The 22,232-nt window shown below is 38.3% G+C and overlaps 2 protein-coding genes across 2 annotated transcripts; one reads left to right on the top strand and one right to left on the bottom strand.

Moving 5' to 3' along the window:
* Window positions 1-9,211: 9,211 nt before the first annotated feature.
* On the top strand, window positions 9,212-10,363 carry LOC149160666 (uncharacterized). Its single transcript, XM_089434678.1, has one exon. The coding sequence runs from the start codon at window positions 9,212-9,214 to the stop codon at window positions 10,361-10,363; it is 1,152 nt and encodes a 383-aa protein (XP_089290804.1).
* Window positions 10,364-17,752: 7,389 nt separating this feature from the next.
* LOC149160665 (nucleobase-ascorbate transporter 2-like) lies at window positions 17,753-20,078 on the bottom strand. The gene is made up of 9 exons (XM_089434677.1): window positions 19,914-20,078; window positions 19,626-19,810; window positions 19,257-19,353; window positions 18,994-19,080; window positions 18,816-18,874; window positions 18,615-18,706; window positions 18,425-18,502; window positions 18,168-18,328; window positions 17,753-18,060 (listed from the first exon to the last, which is right to left on the bottom strand). Exons 1-9 carry the CDS (start codon window positions 20,076-20,078, stop codon window positions 17,848-17,850), a joined length of 1,137 nt encoding a protein of 378 aa, XP_089290803.1. The 3' UTR covers window positions 17,753-17,847.
* Window positions 20,079-22,232: the final 2,154 nt, after the last annotated feature.

Raw genomic sequence — 22,232 nt, 5'->3', positions numbered from 1 at the left:
AGGTACGCAAAGAAACAGAAGGACCAGTGCGGGGGTACGCTATCAAACAGACAGTGCAGGTGCAGATCTGAGTTGAGGTACGCAGTTCAGCGGAAGGATAGGTGCAGAGATACGCAGAGCAGCAGAAGGACCAGGTGCGGATTTGCGTTGTTCAGCCACAGAAGAGCTGCGAATATCCACAGGTTTATATTGGTGAAGTTGCAGACTTTTCTTGAAATATTTGTTGGCTACCTTTTATCTATTGCTGCAGAGTTCTGGGTTTAGATTACTGGTATTGGTTTTCTGTTTACAGCATTCTGAGAAGTTGGGTGGTTCATTGGTTTGATTGTATAAGGAGATTGGTTGATTCACATGTACTTGATGATTATTTGATGTTCTTGGATCCAGTCTGAAAATTAATGAAACGTGGTCCTTAAAGAAGTAGAAGAGCAAAGGGGGTTGTAGCTCCCTTCCAGGAGAGACTGGAAAACGAGAGAGAGTTGTAGCTCTCTGCAGGTTGCAGCCTGCGTACTGGTAAAGGACTGCACCAGTACAAAATCATTGTAAAAAGAAGTTTCTAATTGAAAGAAGATAGAGACATATTGCAGCAGGTGGTTTTCACCCACATTGGGTTTCCACCTTATATCTGGTGTTCTTTGGTGTGACTATCTATTTTTCCTTGTTCTTGTTCATTATTATATGGTACTGATATACAAGTTGATGATCAATATCTGAAGAATAAATTAAAGTATAAATCTGGAAGGTATATTGAAAAGAATTTGATAATATTGATTCACCCCCCCTCTCAGTATTATTTCCAACAGTCTGCTCTATGCCAACTGCTGGGATGGATCTATAACTTGTACGAGCATAGTTTCATCCGTGAGTGCATGTTGTGCCTGTTGTTGTACCTGTTCCTGCTGCAACTCATTCTCTCATCTATGCAACTCCTATTCTTCCTTGAGTTGTTGCTTCAGTACATGCAACTCCTACTCTGTTCTGTTCTCTTTCTTCACGCAATCTTCATGTCACATTATCACCTCATAGCCTGAGTCTCCAAAGTTGCTTTCATCACAAGTGGATATGCTTGAGCTTGCAACTTGGTTCTGCCTCTGTGTTGTCAACAACCTTTGTCTTGCGTTCGTTTCATCTGGTGTGCTGCCTTCAACTGTTGTTCATGGTGTTACTTGCTATGGTGTTACTGCCATCATATCTTGATGTCCTTGTCTACGAACAACTTGATGTCTTCATGGGTAGGCAAGTTCATAAACACTTGATTGACTGCATCCCCAAGTGTGCTCTAAATAGTGTCTTCGACTCTGATCTCCTGGAAACCATTGTCCTTGTGCTACTGAGAGGTAGATGAACACCTACAATACCTGGAGACATGGAAACACTGATGGCAAGCAATCTGTCAGTCAAAAACCAAAACGAACTTGAAAACTGACTTGTAACATACCTGTGTGACTGATCATGAAGGTCACACAATTTCCGCCGGGAGCTCGGGAGATTGAAATTGTTGTGAGGAATGAGCTCTGCAACGTCCGGTTGATGAGTTTTGATAAAATCAAGGTTGTGACGCATGCCACAAATCTAGGGAAAACAACACTTGGTGGAGGGTTTCTGAAATGATATTTGCATGTAACCTCCAGCTGCTAAAAATAGATCCCTGAAACAAGGGATTCCTTTGCATACTACCTTGGGAGGAGCAACCCATGCATGCAAAACAGTTTTGCTCGGTCCCAGAGGGAACCGATCAACTCAACTGCACATGCAACAGTTTGCTCAGCTGGGAGGAAAAAATGTGCATTTCTGGGAGGGAGTTGGGCTGGCTGCCCAGAGGGATTGCACAATTTATGGGTAGAGCAGCTGACTATTGCCTAAGATTGCACAATTTTTGGGCTGAGAAGTCCTACTGAGAGAAATTAAGCAATTTTTCCAATGAACAGTCATAGGCAGATTTGCGCAATTCTGGAGCCCAACAGGCTACCAGACAGAATTATGCAATTTCTAGAGGGAAGGTTGGTTGCCCTCCAAAATTGTGCAATTTCTTGAGGGAGCTGCTCAACCTGCAGCTGGACCAAGTCCGGTGAAACAACCTGTGAGGGGGGTGCAACAAGCTTTGATGGACAAGCTGTCATTCTGCAATAAAACCATCGAAGCTTGTGTACTTGACAATACAAGACATGTTGCTTTGAAAGGTTGGTAGGGAGGCTCCAAAATGAAGCTAAGGAAAAATTTTGGAGGGTGGTTGTAGCTGCTACAACACCTGTACAAGTTGAGCTTACAAAGGTTGACATTGAACAAATTTACTTTGAATAGGTTGACTTTGAATAAATTGACCTTGAAAAGGTGGGTTATGGAAATTTTGACCTTGGAAAGGTGGACTTTGAAAAACTTGTCCTTGAAAAGGTGGACCCTGATAAGCTTGACCTTAAAAAGGTGGCCTTTGGAAAACTTGACCTAGAGAAGGTGTTTGCATTGTTCCTATAGTGGGTTGTCTGATAGGTATCTGTGGTATAGACTGGACCGTATGGCCGGTTTGATAAGCAAAAACCTAAGGGATTACTTGAGTAGTTTGAGGAACACATATTTGAGGAGTAACATGAACGCTCATTTGTGATACTCATGGAATTGGTGTCTGAGGGGAACTTGGAATCGGTTGCGAAACAAGTGTTTGAACAGGTGTTTGAGATGCACTATGAATAGGTTGTTGAATCAGTTGTTGAACAAGTGTTTGACGAATAGGTTGTCCAATAGGTTGAACAAGTTGATAAAGTGGCAGTTGTGGATCAACTGGACCAAACTATTGATTAAAAGAAGGATTCCAAATAGTGTTCATCCCAGGGTAAGGAATACCAAGCAAAGATTGAGTTACGACATGTTGACCCAGACCAGGCTAAGGTATCTAACCATAAGTTTTGGTAAAAGGTAGACCCCCAATCGTAGGAAAATATTCGACAACAAATTGTCCTCCAGGTGGAGGATAGGGTAGTTTCCCCCTAGGTGGGTAATAAACACCAGTTGGGGTTACTAGAGTTATCAGAGACCATGTGAATTTGTTGGTTTGATGTCGTAGGCGCTTCAGGCATGTATGTCATGCTCTGAACAATAGATGTAGATAAAACATATGACTAAGTAGAAGGTTGAGGAGAAGAAGCAACTCTTGAAAAAGTCCCAATGAGTGACTGGTATCCAGGAGGAATTGATGGACCACCATACAATAGTGATTCCGAGGAGCTGGTAAACATAGATGAATCAATGGGTTGGATCCCAATAGGAATTTTTTACATAGTTATTTCTAGTGAATAAAAAAGAAATTGTGGCGGTGACAAATTATGACCTAAAAAGGCCAAGGTGGTAGAATACCAAGGGTCAGGTTGAAAAGGAGAGAAAGGAACTCTTGGGTCAAAATATTCACTACTAGTAAATGAAGCATGAGGTGTTTCTACCTCTTTGTTTCTAGTAATATCTTCAATGTTGATTAACCCAAGAGATAATTCAGTCATAATTATCAGCCTCCTTCGAGGTGAACGTGGCTCAGGAGTAGGAGCTAATACAACCGAAGCTGATTTAGGTTGAGAAACTATAGACTTAGGTTGTTCTATTTTTGGTTCGATTAGTTCAGTGTCTGAGACCTCACCAATATCAGGTTCAATTTGAACTACTTCGGTAATCTCTAATCTAGAATGAACTAAGCCTGATTCTACTTCTTGTGTTGGATTCACTTTAGTTTCTACTATTTCAGATTGTAAAACTATCGATGTTTCAGGTTCTTCTGAGGCTTTAGATCTTGTTGACTTTGACCTTTCAATTTTTATCTTTTCCAATTGACTAATGTATATTCAGGGGATTTACCTTGCATTCTACATGATTGCCTTGGTGATTCAACCAAGATGAAAATTTATCACAAAATCAAATATTATTCACAATCCAATCTTGAGGTATCTAAAAAGTAAAAACAAACAATTAACACATGCTAAAAAAAATCTAAGGATTCAAACCATGCAAACAAGCTTTTCACGGAAAACTCTATAGTTGGTGATGAAATCCAACGCTGTAGAGATCAAAGTGAAAAGGTTATAGATAGAGTGGGTGGAACTAGTTATGCTAACAACCTACTTAATTTACATGATCTAGTGCAAGTAAACTTCATTTATGCCATCTCGAATGAAAAATACCATCCAGAAATTTCCAAGTGTCTAGCCAACGTATGTTCCAGGTACAGCAGAAACTTCCCCTTTGTCGTCACCTCGGGTAAAACCCCTAAGAATATGGTCACTAAGGTTACCACGTAAAACAATTCAACCTGGGGGAACATTCACAAATCGGACGTACACGCAAGGGCAGAGTAACAAAGCTCAATCCCCTTGAAAGTTCCTCAACATAGTTAAATTGAGGCTTACTTTCAAGTGACAAACAAGTACCTTTCGACACCATTTTTAGTACATGTAAATCACTCTACCGTAGCCAATGAAGTGGGGTCGATCACTTCATCGAGTCCAACATGATATTGTGCTTGACTCCTTTGTAAGGGGAGATTCCTAGAGCAAAATTGCTATTGATGGATTTTCCTCCCTATCATAAGATTCTATTGTTTGTTTGCAACTTTGGAAAGTTTACTCACTTCCCTATTCCAAAGCCCCACAACCTGATCTATTGTAGGTGGAAAAGAGAACTAAGAATAAAAACTTTATAGGTTGATTTTATTAGCATTGATTTTAAGATTTGTTATTTACTCAAAGGTGATGGATGTGAAACTGATGAAATTATGACTTGACGCAAATCCTGATGAAGTCGAAAATGAAAATGTAATATTTTTGTTTCAAGGAAAATCTATCTAAAGTAAGGAGAGATTCTTTCTGAAATATAAACAAAAACTATAACTCCCGCTATATTGCTTTTCCTAAAATGTAGATACCCAATTTTGAATTACCCAAATATTGACAATAACTTCAAATTTTCACTTTGCCCAAAATCACAAAAAAAAAATCAAGAAATCTCTCTTTCCATACAATCACTCAAAAATTCGGAAAATGCAACAAGAAACCTATAATCACTAAAAATGAATTTTCCTTAATTGAATGCTATGAATTCACTTGCAGTAAAAAGTACATTTCATGAACACTTCAACAATAGAAAGAAAAATGACTTATAATTTTGGAACAAGCATAAGAAATGTTTTTCATAAACAATACCTAATCTTGTAAATCATTGATTTTGACACACAAAACAAACTTTTGCAAAAGAGAAAACTGGAATGAAAACCTGATCTAATCGAAAGAAGAAAGGTAGACAATCAACACAACATGACCAACAAATCTCCCTTTTGATAAATCGACCATTCATCAGATGAGACTTTACCCTAATTTGCAAAAACAAGACAACCACAAGCAAATCTCAAAATAACACTCAGCCAGACTGACAAACACCCAGAGGAGGTTCAAACAAGTGTAAATCAACAGGAAAAACCAAAAACTTTGGATTTAAAGAGAATATAACTGAGATTTTAAAAAAAATTCGGGTATGTGCACAGATCTTGGAGTAAACCAATGCAAATAAGTTATGTTATTGGAAGGGAAATGCACAAAAGTGTGCACTGTGCCTAAAACCTAAGTGCGCAAAATGGGGTAATTTAGAAAAAATAAAAATAAATAAAATCCAACCCAAAATCCAAATTTCTAAAAATTCCAGACACTCAAGGAAGGCTTGTGCAAAAGGTTGAAAAGGTCAAATAAGGAAAACTAATGGAGAGTGAGACGAGTCCATAGTGGAGTCGCCAATTTGTTATGTGGACTTATCCCTCTTGCAAACAAGAACGATCTCCCTAGACTTAAAATAAACCTAGTAACAAATAAACAAGAATTGTTACCTTCCTCCAGACTATGATTGACTGAAAGCAAATATAATGATATAGGCATCATACTGATTAAACGAAATGATTAATGAAGTCCCCTTCAAAGCTTCCGACCATTCACTCCTTGATGCTTTAGAGATCCTCTCGTTGCTCCCCACAACTTCTCCATAATGTCCTGAAAGAGATCTTCATAGACAGAGACAAACAAGAGATCAAAGCATCCAATATATAACAAAAGAGATAAATGGACTAATTAACCAATTATATATCATAAATTGATCAATATGCAATCACAATCTATGTAGGTGATCAAGGAATCCTACAAATTAGATCAACAAAGATGTAATTGAGAAAGAACAATTGCCTTTATATTAATAAACTAGAGAAAATCTTTACAGCCATGTAGCCTTGATGTTGCAAATCCCTCCCATAATCTCTAACCCTTCCCTTGCATGAATAACCTTCCAATGTTATTCCAACATCATAAGCCTACTTCCAAAAATCCTCTCCCAATCCTCAGACTTGTAGTAACTTTATAGGCCAACAATGGGAAGTTTTGGATCCATTCTCCAAGGGATGAAAGCCACTAATAGTGGGATAGGGGTTCCACAAAGGAAGGGGGTTGCTCCATGATGGGAGGGATCGGGGCTGAATGGCACAATTCGAAGCTTGTTGGTTGGGATAGATGCTACCAACAATGCTTCTAGACTTTACTTTTTATTTTTATATTCGTTAATTCATGTTCACAGTTCATAGTGTAAGGCAGTGCATACTTATGAACATCTTCTAATGGTCTTCTCTGCGTACGCGCAAAAATTAACTAGGGAACTCCACATGTAGCCAAAAACATGGTTTTTGTACCATGGAATCCAAGAATAAAACTTTCTTTGGGATGATTTAGATTCTAACTTTGCAGGGGAAATCTTTTGGGACACCTTTAAGGATAGTGAAATATCCAAATCAGTGGCCATTTGCCTAATGTGACAAAATGACGTGTAACACAAGGCTCCAGAAGCCCCAAGGGATAGCTCAAATGGTCAAGTTCCCGTTGCTAAGCACTTTCCCAGTTGGGAGGTCATGGGGTCAAATCTCCTCGACGCCCTCGGGGTTAGGCCTGTTAAGATTGGCCGACGGGCAAATCCCTTCGGGTGGAACTGCCCCGATATTTACTGTGGATGTAGTGGCCACTCAGTGACCGTGAACCACAGCTTAAAAAAAAACACAAGGCTCCAGAGTGTTTGTTCCAACCAAGGCTTCCAGGACTAGTAACTCAAACCACAGTCGTCGTCGGGCTTCCAGAGCATTTATCCAACTAGGGATTCTAATTTTAGTAACTCAACCCAAGTTGTTACAAGGCTTCCAGAGCGTTTGTCCAACTAGGGTTTCCAGGAATTAGTAACTCAACCCAAGCTAAGGAAACACAAGAACCAACCAGAAAAACAAAGAAATAAACCTACAACACCATTACTATCCAGGAAATGGGAAGGCTAGGCAAATCCACTATCAATCCAGGCAATCCTCCATGCTAGTGACAGATCCTGACCAATAGACCACATGCATATGCCATGCATTACAAAACTAGTAAGGACAACATAGATGCAACTCGGTACCTCCAAGAATAACCCATTGTAGTTGTTGATCTCGATGTCCTCTTGTGCTTTCATGCTCTTCCTTTGCCTTCTTGCTCCAAAAATCTAAGTATGCCACACTCTCCAAGAGTGCTCCATGAAAAATCTTGTCTAAGAGTATGAGAAAGAGAGATTAGAGGGAGAGCTCCAAAATTGAACTGACAAAAGTCTATGTACTGATCCTCATAAGCCTTTTTACTAATGAGGTCTCTATTTTCTTCATTTTCCATTATTTTCCTTCATTTTCCTCCTCATGTGCAACCTGTGACCTTTCACCTCCCTTTTCTCCTAATTTCCATTATTTTCATAAATAAATGTGCCAAAATGCCATTTTGCCTTTCCAAAGCCTTTGCAATTTCCTTTGCCAATTTCCTTAGCCATTAATCAATCACCAATGATCCCCATCACTATGCTTTTGCCCAAAATTAAGCTTGGAATAAGTATCCCATCAACCATGGTTATTATTTTTCCTTTATTAACTTGTATTACATGGAATTTTCACCAAGGTTGTTACACAAACTAGCAAACACAAATTACAACCATCTAGATAGCAAATGGGAAGTCTTCTACTCTACAACTTCCACTGTTGAACCTTGCTTGGATGATGTTCCGACTATTCCTTTCCACCGTTTTCATTTCAAATCTATAAGTGAAATCAGATCTGCAGACCTCGACTCAATTGTGGACATCATTGGGGTGGCGAGATCCACTTCTCTAACCTCCACCATTCATCGAAGAGATGGGTCTGAAACACCTAGAAAAACTCTCAACTTGGAGGATATCTCTGTGTATAGCATTGACATCACCCTATGGGGCGAGCATTGCCACACTACAGGAAAGGAACTCATTGAAATTTGCTCTTATGGTGCATCAATCGTGCTTGCAATCAAAGGGGGCCACATAGCTGAATTTAATGGAAGAATTGTAAGGACCATATCCACCAGCAACCTCCTCCTGAATCCTGACATTCCAGAGACTCACTAGCTCTAGTCATGGTTTCATGAAAAAGGCTACTTGGGTTCTTCACCATCATTAAGTAAAAAGTTCTCCGGGTCTTCCAAGCAAGCCCACCCACAACATACAATTGTCGACCTCATAGACTTGCATCCCCTCAGAAAAGCAACATGGTTCTTTGTTCGTGCAACCATCACCTCTATTGACATGCAATATTTCTACTTCCTTGCATGCCCTCTTTCATGCACTAGATGCCTTCTCCTATTAATGCATGTTACACTTCTTTCTGTTGGAGTGAATTGCTTCCATATTTCCCTTTTCACACACTCCCAACATACATTGGCTCCACTGATGAAGAAATAATTTCACATTATGAATTAAAAAAAATGCATATGTTGCAATGCATGTTCATCGTGCCCCTGAAGACCTTCTTTCCATTTTCCCTTATGACAACTCCACTAATGCTATGCCCCACCCCCCTGATTTCATGGACATGGATGAATGGCAATTCCTTTCTCAACTACACCTTGGGAACAACATGGAAGTTGATGACCTTGACATGCTTGGCAGTCACGAATTTGACTCAAACCACAATTGGGTCCATACTACTATCCATTCCACTTTGCAAGAGACAACCATAGGTTTCATAGAGTTCAATCACTCATCCACCCAAATCCATTCTAGCCCCTCTCCAGTTCCCCGCTCCCTTGACTCACTATCACCCACCCAACAAGTTGCTTTCAACATTGTCCTCACCCACTTTAGGACCACTTCCTCCATTCCTCCACTTAGAATGCTCATCCAAGGTATTGTTAGCATAGGGAAGTCTCACTTAATTGATTGCCTAAAAGATACATTCCTTGCCGAATCTACTCCCAATTCAAGCCCATTGCTCCTACTCGCTCCAACAGGTGTTGCAACATTTAACATAAATGCACTTACAATCCATTCTGCCCTCTGCATTCCTTTAGTTTCAATGCATCCTCTTGAGGGCCAACAACTTCTACAGCTACAAGAGCAACTTCATCATGAGAAATACATTTTAATCAATGAGATGAGCTTTATTGGGCCCAAATTTCTTTCACGCATAGATGATCGCTTAAGGTTGGTATTCCCTTTGTATCAAAATATTCCTTTCAGCAATCGGTCTAGCATACTTGTTCATGATCTTGGCCAACTACCTCCTGTAAAGGACATCCCCATGTATGTTGACACTTCACGCGACAATGCCCTTTGGTGCAGCTTTGACACGGTCGTCACACTATCTACCATCTTTCGTCAACAGGGGGCCAACCCTGCTCAAGTTGCATTCCATCAATTTCTCGCAAATCTCAGGAATGCAACACCTACTATGGAGGATTGGAACCTTCTCATGTCAAGGACAAATTCACTTTTCTTAATCGATGAGCAACATGATTCTGACAATGCAATGCACCTTTATCCAACCAACCTAGTTGTCACACTGCATAACAAACAAATGCTCAAAAAACTGAACATGCCAATTGCACAATGCTACGTAGAGAAAAGGAACCACCATCATGTTGGTACACACGAAGAAGATGAACAGTTGGATGCAAAAGTTCTTATTTGCAATGAACAACAAGTTTTCCTCACATGCAACTTGTGGGTTGAAGTAGGTCTTGTCAATGGAGCACTTGGAAAAGTAGTTTCCATTTTCTATGCACCTGGATCAAAACCCCCTGAGTTTCCATCATTTGTTGTTGTTGACTTCTTCCAATACAAAGGCCCACCATGGGATGCCTTCAACCCATCTTATGTTCCACTCCCCCCAATAACGCGAGGGTCTCGTAGACAAATTCCCCTTCGAATGGCATGGGGCTTGACAATACATAAATCACAAGGCATGACATTACCAAAGGTGACAATGGACATTGACAACACAGACCGACAAGGCTTAACATTCACTGCCATCTCCAGAGTTTGAACCTTAGCTGACCTTCGCATCTCTCCATCGTTTCCCTTCAGCCGCTACTCCCGCATGTAAGGAAATGCTTACGTCAAATGTAGGCAACAAGAGGAGTCCATGTTAACATCAAAGTATTTACAACCAACTACAGTGTGATTGCTACATCCAGTGCCTTCTGATTCCCTTTCAATAAGTATAGTTTTGACTCAATTTCAATATACTTGCTTTCTTTTACAAATATTTGCTGCAAATCTCACTTGAAATTTCAATATGTTTTCCCTTTCTCAAATAAATAAAATCTTCCTCCTCCACAACTTGCTATCCTTGTAGTACTTTTTACATTTCATCAATGTTTTACACTTTCCTTTACTTATACTAGGAAAATTATGATTTCCACTTATGGCATTCAACTAATTCAACAACTCTTATTTTTCCCCCTTTTTAGACTATCAAGATGGATAGCGAGTACCTATCCCTACTATATGGATACTGTAAAGAGATACATGCCCAACAACTTGCTCTTCTTGACATAAAGGCCAGACACCTTCCACGCCCGATCTTCCTTCTCCATCGTCTACAACCAACTATTGACCTTCTCAATAAGTTGAAGGCCTTCTTGCAATGCCTTATACATATTCATGAAAGAGATATTGTAAGAATGTTTCAGATGGATTGGTAGTCCCACAATTCTCATCTTGGTATTATTGTAGATACAAATTGGTGTTGCCATTGTCGTTTCCCGCACTGTATATATGAATATTTGTGCATCCAATACCATTGCTTCAAATCCAATGTAAAAAAATAAAAAACGTTGTCAACTTTGTTCCATCGAAAATTTTGATAGCAGTGGATGCAAAATATTGCACTTTTGTTTGCACCTGTTTCCTCACCAACATTGATGCAATTTTGTTTGCACCTCTTCCTCTCTTTCAATACATGTCAAAGAAATGAACTAAAGCAACCACTTTTATAAGCTTTTTAATCTTATAAATGCATAATCCTTCCTTTTGTTAATCTGAATATCAAGTCATAACTTCTTTCAATTTGATCAGGCCTACTATTATTGTTAAGCCTTTAGAATATCTTATATATTGTCTTTATGATATAGAAATTGAAGGTTAATTATTGAATGTAAAGGCATCTATGCATCATGTCTTCAAAGTTTTGGGTGCTATACTTGTTTCTCTCTAACTGGTTTTAGATTCATTTCAATTAAATACTCTTTCCAAGTTCATTATAGTGTTGTTACATGTTCATTGCAAGTTCATTATAGTGTTGTTACATGTTCCTTTGTTGTATCTAATTTGATTCTCAATCATTTCACTATTATTTCTCACCTCTTAACTATTCTTTCAGGCAGAGGCTTACAGTCCTCATGTGACATGTATATTTGAACATATGTATATATAATTAAAACTATTAAAATATTGTGATAAAACATTGTAATAAACCATAACTTTGTTGGTGCCAATATTGAGATACAATGGAGGAAAACCATAGCAAATCAATTAAGGCAATCAATAGGCAAGTTGGGAAAGTGAATCCAAGCTCATATTTTAGGTCAACCCCATCAGAACTCTAATTCACAACTACACACATATACATAACCTTTATTGTTCTCCAAATCATCTCCACTTCCCGAGGCATTATATTTCAGAGTTGGGTTGCACTTCTGATCATTTTTAGCCCAGTTCTGATTTGGTTCAGGACATCAGAACAAGTCTGAAGCAATGCTACAACAATCCTACCTTTTACTGCATCTACCACAAAAATGTCTAAGAAGGGAGCTCAATGCTCTTTGTAGCAAGGATGCCACGAGAAAAACAACTAAAGACAATCACATCAACACCTAATCTCATTCATTGTTGCATGCAGTAAGGATCCATTTCACCTCCATTATCTTAGAAAAGATGAGCTGGATTGTTGGGCCTAGGGTTCTGAATTTTATCCACAATGACAAAAGTTGCACCACTTGAATCTCATCAACTGCATTATCAAGCAATTCCAGCCATTATCTAAAATAGGAGAGGGCATCTAGAGAGCCAAGGCCACACACTACATCTCCTTGTCCAAGGACCCATCACAACCAAAAGCTTCCCGAGGCTAACAAAACCACTAATACCATGCAAAATCTCTCTCTAACGAGGGTGCCTTATTTCTTCGCCACATATTGTCCTTCCAGGACGTTGGCTTAGCTAGAGCCACCTTGTATTTCATGTCTACAAACTGTAAACATAACCAAAAAGGCCAAATTATACCATTATAAATCCAAAATTCAAATCCCAAGTCAAAACAAACACTTGAAATCCTACTGCAAAAACATACAAAAAGTCTGATGCTATCATGATAGAATCAAATATCTATTCAAATAAAAGGGAATGCCAACAAGACAAACCTTTAACATGATTGGTGAAGGTTTCTTTCTACTTCCCTCCATACTGTTACCTTTCATGTACAGTTCAATATCTCCTTCCACATTATTTCTTGTTGCCTCCACTGCAAAATGAAAAAACAAAAGCAAACAGAAAAAGTATTATTTCGTTGCCAGATCCTTCAGAGATGTGTATTGATTTTTGTATGTTATCAAAGTTCAAATCCTTCCCAAACCTGTTTAACCTAGATAGAAAAGTTCTTGATAAAGGTATACCATTGTGCCCCCACAAAAATCAATTTTTGTATCTATCATATGCCATTGCTTTATATTTATATATGTGTGACAAACACTATGAAAAAATCTATAAACAACAAATCCTATCCTTGTTGCCTAAATCTGCGAAAACAAAAGAGAGCACAAACATACCCGGGACATGGAAAACAATAAATTGTAGTTGTTTCCCAATTGCCATGGAAGAATCACCAAGTTTGCCCTCTAACAACACATTGGAACACATGTCTCTTTCCCAAAAGCACAATTAGCAAAGTGAATCATTTTTTCGTGGTTTATAGAAGATTTTTTGTGTTGCTGGCATTTTTTTTCAAAAAAAAATGTGATTTCTTTCAGAACATCATAATATTTTGGGTGTTGATTTGCTGGAAAATCGACAATTCACCAATTTTTTGATGGTTTTTGCAACATTGACCCCAAATATTCTATATTTCTTGGGTTTTGTTACACATAGCTATTAAGGTTCCATACCTGCATAATTAATGCATCAATATGTCCTTGAGAATTAGAAATGAGGGATGGGAAATATTAGGAAATTGTTTTATGGGCACTGGAAAAGGAAGCAACAAGGAACGTGTTTCTGGAAATGAGAAACAAGAAAAAGCAGGAAATGGGTTTCATGAAATGATAAACTGTAAATAGCAGGAAACAAGCTGATCTCATCCATTGATTTGCATTTGTGAGTTTTCTATTCAGCATGTTTGTGAATGCAAATCTAAAGTTTTGATGGGTGTTTCTAGACTTGAAGTTTTTAGTGGTAGGAAATTCTCTGAGTGCAGATCTGTGTATCATGTGGATGTAAATTTATGACAATCACTTGTATGGAAGTTTTGGTTTTTTATTTTAGTTCCTTTTCCATGGTTTGAATTTGAATTGGTTCAGATAGTCTAATGCCTTCATTGTCCAATGAATGTACACTGACTAAGAATTGCAAATGCTTTGGTGTTACTGAAGATAAAATTTCCACTTTACATTGTAATAGTTTTTAAGGTGCTAATGTTGGGGTTACTGTGCAGATTTTAACCACATTCTAAAGACCCTTCTACACAACAGCCATGAGTTTGGCATGCTTGAGCTGTCAAGTGGTACAACAAATTGATTCTGATTTAAGGTCTTACTCTTTCAACTCCCAACAAGAGCAGAGATGTGGAACTGTAGTGGGGTGTTGGTCCACAATGACACTCCAACAACCTCCTCCGGAAGAAGCCATTACAGTTAGTGCAAGGGTTGTTCCTGTGCTGTCCAACAACAATAACAACAACAACCAAGGTCCCGTTAGCCCTCGTTTGACAAGGTGCCATGTTGTTCGCAGAGACATTCTAAGGGACTGGAATTTTGAAGAATTTGCAGAGGGAAGTAGGGCCTACTTATCTTAGATCATTAGTGTACACTAATAGATCATCTTCATCTGTTTGTGGTACATTCTCTTGGATTTCTGAAGGTCAACTAAAACTCATTTGGTCTTTGTTGTATTGAACCTAAAATGAATGTATGAGTTATCATATGAATAGTGCTATCATCTTCCAAGAGACTAATGTAGCTCTAGATATTCCAACTTTGCAAACGTTTTCTTTTAGTTTCAAAGTAATGAAGTTGGGTGTGCTTTTTAGTCTCTTGCTTCTACTATTTATAACTTGACAATGTATTTGTTCCTTATTATTGTTTCTATGTTTTCCTAGAAACAAAGGTGTGACATGATTGGTTTTGTAAAATATTATCCAGTGTGTATTTGTGACTGTTGAAATCATAGGTCCACAGTTCAGAGACTTGAGCATATTGAATACCTTGTACATTTTAGATTTCCATTAACATTTAAAATATTTTCTCACCTTGAACTTGATAAGTTCACATAGGCACAAATAGCCATTTTTAGCATATGTGCGCTATAAGCATCTAATGGAATATGTCTTTGTAAGTTGAATCTTCAGCACATGCTTATGGCTTTTGCATAACAGTTATCCACACTAATTGATTTATTATTTGGAGACTTTTATTTTTATTTTTTATTTGATCATTTACTTTGTTAATATTTTGGGGATTGGAGCCTTAGGCTTTGTCATTCTAGAGAAAAATCAGGATATGCATAGTTTGGATGAAATTCTAGAATTTGATGGCCATTTTTAGCATATGTGCACTATAAGCATCTAATGGAATATATCTCTATAAGTTGAATCTTCAACACATGGTTATGGCTTTTGCATAGCAGTTATCCACACTAATTGATTTGTTTGTTGTTGTTGTTTTTTTTTTAATACTCTAGGGATTGGAGCCTTAGGCTTTGCTGGAAATGCTTGTACATCTTTGAATTTGCTTGTCGTGCAACTGCCTACGAAAAGGTGTTGTGGACTATGATGGCATGTTGTGAGTGGAGTTGCTTTGAACGTAGGGCCACTTCATTTTGGCAAGCAAAGCTCATTAATTCAATTCCAATTCTATTGTTGTCTTCAATGTGTCAAACATGATACAACCTGTAATGCCTATGACATGCCAAATTTATGGTTGAATCTGTCACCGGACATTACCCATAAGCCATGCCTGACAAGATAAACACGCATTAGTCATGACTTCATAACTTCTCAATGGTAATGTTAGCTTGCTGTATAACTGCTAAGATCTAAAAATTGATTTTATCTAAAGTTTTGGTGTTGGGAACATAATGTAAAATTTATCATAGGCAATTGTGAATATATTTTTTGGAAACTACTTTCTGATCAGGACTTCTTAAGTTGAAATTGGCAAGTCACTACTTGATTTCTAAGTAGTGATTAGTTACCCAATTTCCTTATCTTACTGTGAGAGATCTGTTGGAACACACACAAAAGAACTAGGTCTCATAGACCAGGCCTATCAATTATCCCCCACTAACAACTGACCTATGGATTTTATTTTATCTATATTTACACCATTGTGTGACAATGTCCTGCCAGGTGTGAAATGTTGTGATGCATATTCTACTGAAAATCATTGCACTACCATTGGACAAAAACAACACCACCTGTAACAATCCAAGTGCCATTAAGTAGAACTCCATGTGTTGGTTCTTCAGAGCTAAAGACAACATAGATAAACAAACAATCTTCAGCTTGACGTATGGAAACCCATTATAAATATACCCCAAAAAAATATGACTGTTTGAATATTGCTCTTAATGACATCTTCTATGTTAATGGTCTCTCCGCGACCATTCTCCCACCATTTTTTTCTTCTCTTAGACAACTAATTGGATCTCGAAGGCCTTTATTTCTCGGAAAGAGCTAACCAGCCATATATTGGGTATTTAATGTCCTCAGAGCAGCATGCGAATTAACGCGATAACACGGGAGCAGGCAAATTGGGTATTAAATAATATTTACCAGCTCCCGTGTTATCGGGCTAAGTTGCGAGCTGCTCTGAGGACATTAAATACCCAATATATGGCTGGTTAGCTCCAGCCTTATTTCTCTCTCATGGAATTGAAAACAATCAATTAAACTATATAAGCTCGCCATTTCCTAAATCTGATTTTCCCTCCTCCATATCTTCTTAAGTGTCCGACACCCACCTCACAAAACATATGGCTTCCTTGTCGACTCAACGTATATTGCTTCGAGTGTCATTTCCCAGATTTCTTTCCATGGTGGGTCTTTTGGAAACAAAACATCCAATCCGCTATCTTCAAACCCCAAAACACTATCAGCCAATCTTTGCACCTATGGATGCAAATGCTAATATACTAGCAATTGTCCCAAAAGGTACAAAGAGAAGCCGATAGGATTATTAATTTGGAATTGTAAAATTTAGTAGCAAATATTGCAGAGGGAAATCCCATGATATTACAGAATGAAATCTCATCCTATTACAAGTAAAACTGAGAAATTTCATATACCACAATACAAGTAAAACTGAAACCAATCTTGTAGAGTGAAATCCCACCATATTACAAAATGAAATCTCATTATATAGGATTTATTAGGGTCATTACAGAGAAAATTAACATAAGTGGAGAGCTGATTCAGAAGGTATGAATCCCATTATATTACAGAATGAAATAGAAGTCTAAAGGATTTATTAGAGACATTACAAAGAACGCTATCACAGTGGAGAGCTGCATCCCCTAATCTTGTAGAGTGAATCCCATCATATTACAGAATGAAATAGAAGTTTAAAGGATTTATTAAAGACATTACAAAGAATGCTATCACAGTGGAGAGCTGCTTCACAAGGCAGGACATGGATTCTGCTTATTCACCACAGAAACTCTTGTTGTTGAAGATGAGAAGCAGCACAAAAGTAAGTCATTCCACAACTACTACAAACTTACAACAATATTAACATCCTGCAAATATTCTCATCTATGAGGAGCTTTGGGGGCTTATAGATTACAAGAGAATAGCAGAAATTCTTCACTAAACATATTAGTAGCGTACTGATCATCTTGGCGGTTGGAGACAGAACTGGTGTTGAAGCTCTCTTTCCTCACAAACCCAGTAGGGGCTTTCTTGTCATAATTCTGAGTACAAAATTTGACTGTCATTTTCTGCATCTTTCTATTTATATACATTGTTTGAACTCCTGTACAAAATTTCCCACAAAAGAGAAACAAAAGATATTACAATCATATTGTAAGAGAAACATATGCATATTGCCGCTCTACCCCTCACATCATCTGGCTTTGTATTCCTTCAAAAAAAAAAAAAACTGCAAGGTTGATGACTCAATCATTGGGAGATGCATGCCTGTTACCATCTCCTTAGGATTGAGTATCCCAATTCATGAACCAATTGGAAATATCATAATGATACATTCAGTTGACAATTTGCTGGTGGGCATTATCCAATCTTACAACAGATCCTCAAAATCATGTCGGGGGGGAAAACTTATTGAGATTGAATGGTAGAGTGTAGAACTCCTCATTCCGACTGTCCCCTCTGAATGTTCTAAATTTTACCCACCATGGCATCCCTCTATCCTTCTTGGAATTCTCAACTTCTAGAGTGTTATCTAGAAATAATGCAATAATTAGTGCAACCGTCGGCGGTGACGAGAATATGGTGTTTAGGAAGTCATTAAACTGCAACAGATGACAAATTAAATTAGGCACAAAACCTTGTATCAAGTTATTACATCCTACATTGAAAATCAAAACAATGCATGCTTCAGAATTCCTTTTGAACTTACCCATCCTGCATTTGTATGGACAGGGCCCACTCTGGAAGTAGCATAAAACTCATTGAAGTATTGTGGGATAGACAGGCCCAGAAATAAGGAAACTCCCAAGATGAACAGGTTTCTCATTGAGTTCATGTTAGTGAATTGGATGAATGAAACACCAACAGCCCCTGGGAAAAATGGCAGTAAATAGAAACACTCGGAAACCCACAGGCCTAAAATTCCAAATATGTTTTATTTCATTCAGATTGATTGAAATCACTTACCAACCAGCGCGAAGAGCACACAGTATAATGCAGCAAATATGGGAAATGGTATTGATGCAAAAAGAGCTCCAAATTTCCCTAAATGTAAGTAAATACAGGAATACATTAATATCAAAGACTCTGAAAAGATTCTAAACATTTCTCTCAAACAACTAAGTATATATATCACAAGAAAAGAGAAGTCTCCAACCTAATATTGAAAAGAAGATCATAAAGCCAGCTGATATTTGCACAACACGCCTGCTGCCTACTCTAGTAATACCAAGAAGCCCAACATTCTCTCTGAAATAACAACATCGCCTGAATTAAAAGTTAAAACAGAATTTCTAAAAATGCAGTACTCTTAATAGTAATATTTTCATAAAAACTGCAATGAGCAGAGAATACTCACACTGAAACAGTGGAGCCGGTTCCTGTCCCAAAAAGGCCATCTAATAGTATGCCAATACCCTGGAGCATAACAACGCTAGTAAGTTCCATCCAGTTTTCCAAATAAACGCATCTACGTGAATTATGTCAATTCAAATAAAATGAAATTCAATCTAATCCAATCAGCCCAGCCAGTTCACCTGCCATCCAATACCCCGGCTAAGAACATATGCAGGAGGAGGTGTGGCACTCGCAAGTCGTGAAGCTGCCTTATATGCTCCAGTTGACTGCAGTTCATTGTTAAATTTTCATGATAAGTTATTGTCAAATTACAACTGCATTTACTGGAAGAACCATGTCTGCCTCATAATATTTAAAGATCTAACAACTTCAAATGCCAAATCCCATAACACCGATCACTTATTTGAAAACACAAGGTAAAAATGTGGCAGCAGTATATAACCTCAATAAGAGAAACAAGAACTGCAGACATCATTCCAAACGTATGGCCAGCATCAAAAGTCGGGGCACCCCATTGCAGAGGATAGGGTAACTTTATCCTGCATAGAAAATTTTGAAACATGATCTTATTACATGGAAAACTTCATCCGATATATCTGTATGTAAACAATGATCCAAATTATTGCGTTCAATGTTTATAGAATCTTCCGGATATACCACATCCATTTTTAAATGATGATTCAAATCATTGCATTCAATTATATTCAACAAATTAATCAAATCATAGCTATCAATGAATCAACTATTCTTTTAGCAATCAGTAACTTGCAGGCACTCCTTTTTCATTTACATTGGTCATAAAACCACATACCAAGGAGCAGATGATATAAGGTGAGCTCTATCAGTGCGGCAGTTGATTTTTGTCCTCTCGGGCACATGCTTGTAAGCTCCACTTGCAGTAAGCAGATGAGCATAAGCCCACACAAGAGTAATGCAAATAAGCACCGGAAAGCGCTCAAAAACAGGTAGATCTCGTGCCTGGATATGCTTCAAATACTGCATCACACGGGAGGATCAAAACCAGTCAAGCAATGACCATAAATCGTAATGCATCCAAAGCTGCTTAATTAAGTAATTTACTGAAAAACATCATTAATACCTGTGCAAATCCAACAAATATAATGAGCATTGGCAAACCAATTTCCACGCATTTACCAACCTGAAATGTTAAAAACCATGCTTTAGAATTACAACTCTTACATGAATAAGCTTCCGAAGAAAACGGCACGAATTTAGCAGCAGAACCGTCTTCATCAATATCCATGAATACACGACGCAGCTCGCTTGCAGAACTCTACGGTTATCCCCGCTCTTTTCCCGATGCCACGTGTCGGCGTGAGATTGCAGAACTCTGCAGTTATGCCCACTCTGTTCCCGATGCCACGTGTCAGCATGAGAAAGAAAGTAACGACGAAACTCTGTTTCAATAGGAAGGCCTATCGGCCTAAATATGAAAGTTTATATTATTATAATATAAATAATATGTTAAAATATATATTTGGAATCTAATGTTTTTTGTATTTTTTCTGACAGATCTTGATGACTCAGTGTTTTCTACTTTTTTTTTCTGACAAATCTTGATGACTCAGTCTTTTCTGCTTTTTCTGGCAGATTTGTTTTTTCGAACAAGGCGTCCACTACAGTTTACCTTACATCAACAATTGTCTTGATCGAACAGTTGTCTTTTCTAAGATAGCAACACGCCTTGGTAACGGATGGGTGGGAAAAGCGGCCCCTGTGAATCTGGATCTCTTATTTGTCGTTAATTAGCGAGACTCGAGAGAATATTTTCTCCGCTTCCACAGGGTTAGCTTTTTATTCAGGCAGCCTCTGCATCTCTGTTGGAACTATTTTTTCGGCTTCTGTGGCACAATTCCCTGACATCTCTGCATAATTCATTGGCTTCTAAGTTTTTAGAGAGTCCGGAATCTTGAATTTCGGTGCTCATTTGAGTTATTCAGAAACCAATCGGCGTTCATCGAAGGCCACGAGAAAAATACCGCAGGTTTCGACAGGAATCGTCACTGCGGAAAGAAAATGGATGTTTCCTCTGCTCATGAGCGTCCTCGTCATGTTGATTCCACTGTTGGCCGGTCGAGATTTATGGGACATTCAGAGGCATTCTACAGGATTTTCTCGCTAGGGCGGCACGGGTTCGAATCCAGATCCACGGTGGCTTTCAAAGGCCTCGGTAGCCCCCTGTGCTGACGTACCTGATAAGCGGTACCCGCGGGGATGGAGAGCGGATGAAGAGGTTGCTGAATGCCGTTTACCATCCAAGGAACTAGTATCTTTTGCACCTGCACCGGCAGGCTCCGGATGCAGAGAGGGTCAATTTGGCTCTGTATGCGAAGTTTGATAGGGTTTTTCGGATTCAGAGAGGGTCAAATTGGCTCTGTATGCGAAGTTTGATAGGGTTTTTCGGATTCAGAGAGGGTCAAATTGGCTCGGTATGCGAAGTCTGATAGGGTTTTTCGGATTCAGAGAGGGTCGAATTGGCTTTGTATGCGAAGTCTGATAGGGTTTCTGGGTCATGGACAATGTAAACATGCAAACATGATTCATAGAGGATGTCAAACCTGATTCATGCATGGAATCACTCTCGATGGTCAAACATGATTCATAGAGGATGTCAGGATGTCTTCACGGTGAGTGTCTAATGTCTAATCCTGAAAGAAAATCTATATTCATCTATATTCATGTGTGGAATTGTTCTTTGATTCCTTGTCATGTTTTTTTTTCTCTAATGAGTTAAAGTTTACTACGCAGAAACTAACAATATCGCGGCATACTGAACTGAAGACTCTGGTTAGGCCCACAACCAATTAACAACTCTTCCCCAGCAAATAATGTCCATAAATCGAACCCTTCAACAATGATTTTGTTGGCCAACAAAGTTAAGGTTAGTGCATTTTAATTAATAATTTGATTTCTTGATTTTCTGGAAAATCCTATAACATTAAAAAATACACAACCCTTTCTCTACTCTTCTTCTGAAATTTGATGCATGTAGATTTTACTTTTGTTTTAATTTTAATTTTTGTCCAACCAATTTTAAGGTTTTGCATGAGGATAACAATTATGTACATATTTTATTGTGTTGATCCTTCCTTTTTGAAAGGGAAAGAAATTTGTTATCCCTTCTTCGAACATTTTCTTTCAAGTTGTCTTTCAATGGAACAAAACCATGGCATGATAATGTGAGCTTCACTGTCATTATGTTCATAATGTGAGTTTCACTGTCATTGTACCTATCCTCCTCCGTCAAACAAGAATTCCAAGAATTCCATGTTTCCAAAGACAAAATTTGCTTCAAGACTGGTAAGTCAAAGAGTTAGTGCATAAGGAACTGAACATGTTTGATCTCCAACCATAGATAACTCAGCTCCAACTTCAGTAATATCTGAATCATCTATAG

This window comes from Pinus tabuliformis, chromosome 5_2 (genome assembly GCF_031772625.1).
Source record: "Pinus tabuliformis cultivar Carrire ecotype Pingquan chromosome 5_2, CPIR1, whole genome shotgun sequence".
In the NCBI taxonomy this organism is placed as follows: Eukaryota; Viridiplantae; Streptophyta; class Pinopsida; order Pinales; family Pinaceae; genus Pinus; species Pinus tabuliformis.
The sequence above is the reverse complement of the archived record's forward strand: the minus strand, read 5'-3'. Positions and strand labels throughout refer to the sequence as shown.

What these genes read in the sequence shown, in the direction of transcription:
- LOC149160665 (XM_089434677.1), bottom strand. Translation starts at nt 20,078, where the DNA reads ATGGATATTGATGAAGACGGTTCTGCTGCTAAATTCGTGCCGTTTTCT. An exon ending in CTTATATCATCTGCTCCTTG is followed by an intron (nt 19,354 to 19,625) that starts GTATGTGGTTTT and finishes TTTTCTATGCAG; the next exon opens with GATAAAGTTACCCTATCCTC. An exon ending in TGTGCTCTTCGCGCTGGTTG is followed by an intron (nt 18,329 to 18,424) that starts GTAAGTGATTTC and finishes CATTTTTCCCAG; the next exon opens with GGGCTGTTGGTGTTTCATTC.
- LOC149160666 (XM_089434678.1), top strand. Translation starts at nt 9,212, where the DNA reads ATGCTCATCCAAGGTATTGTTAGCATAGGGAAGTCTCACTTAATTGAT.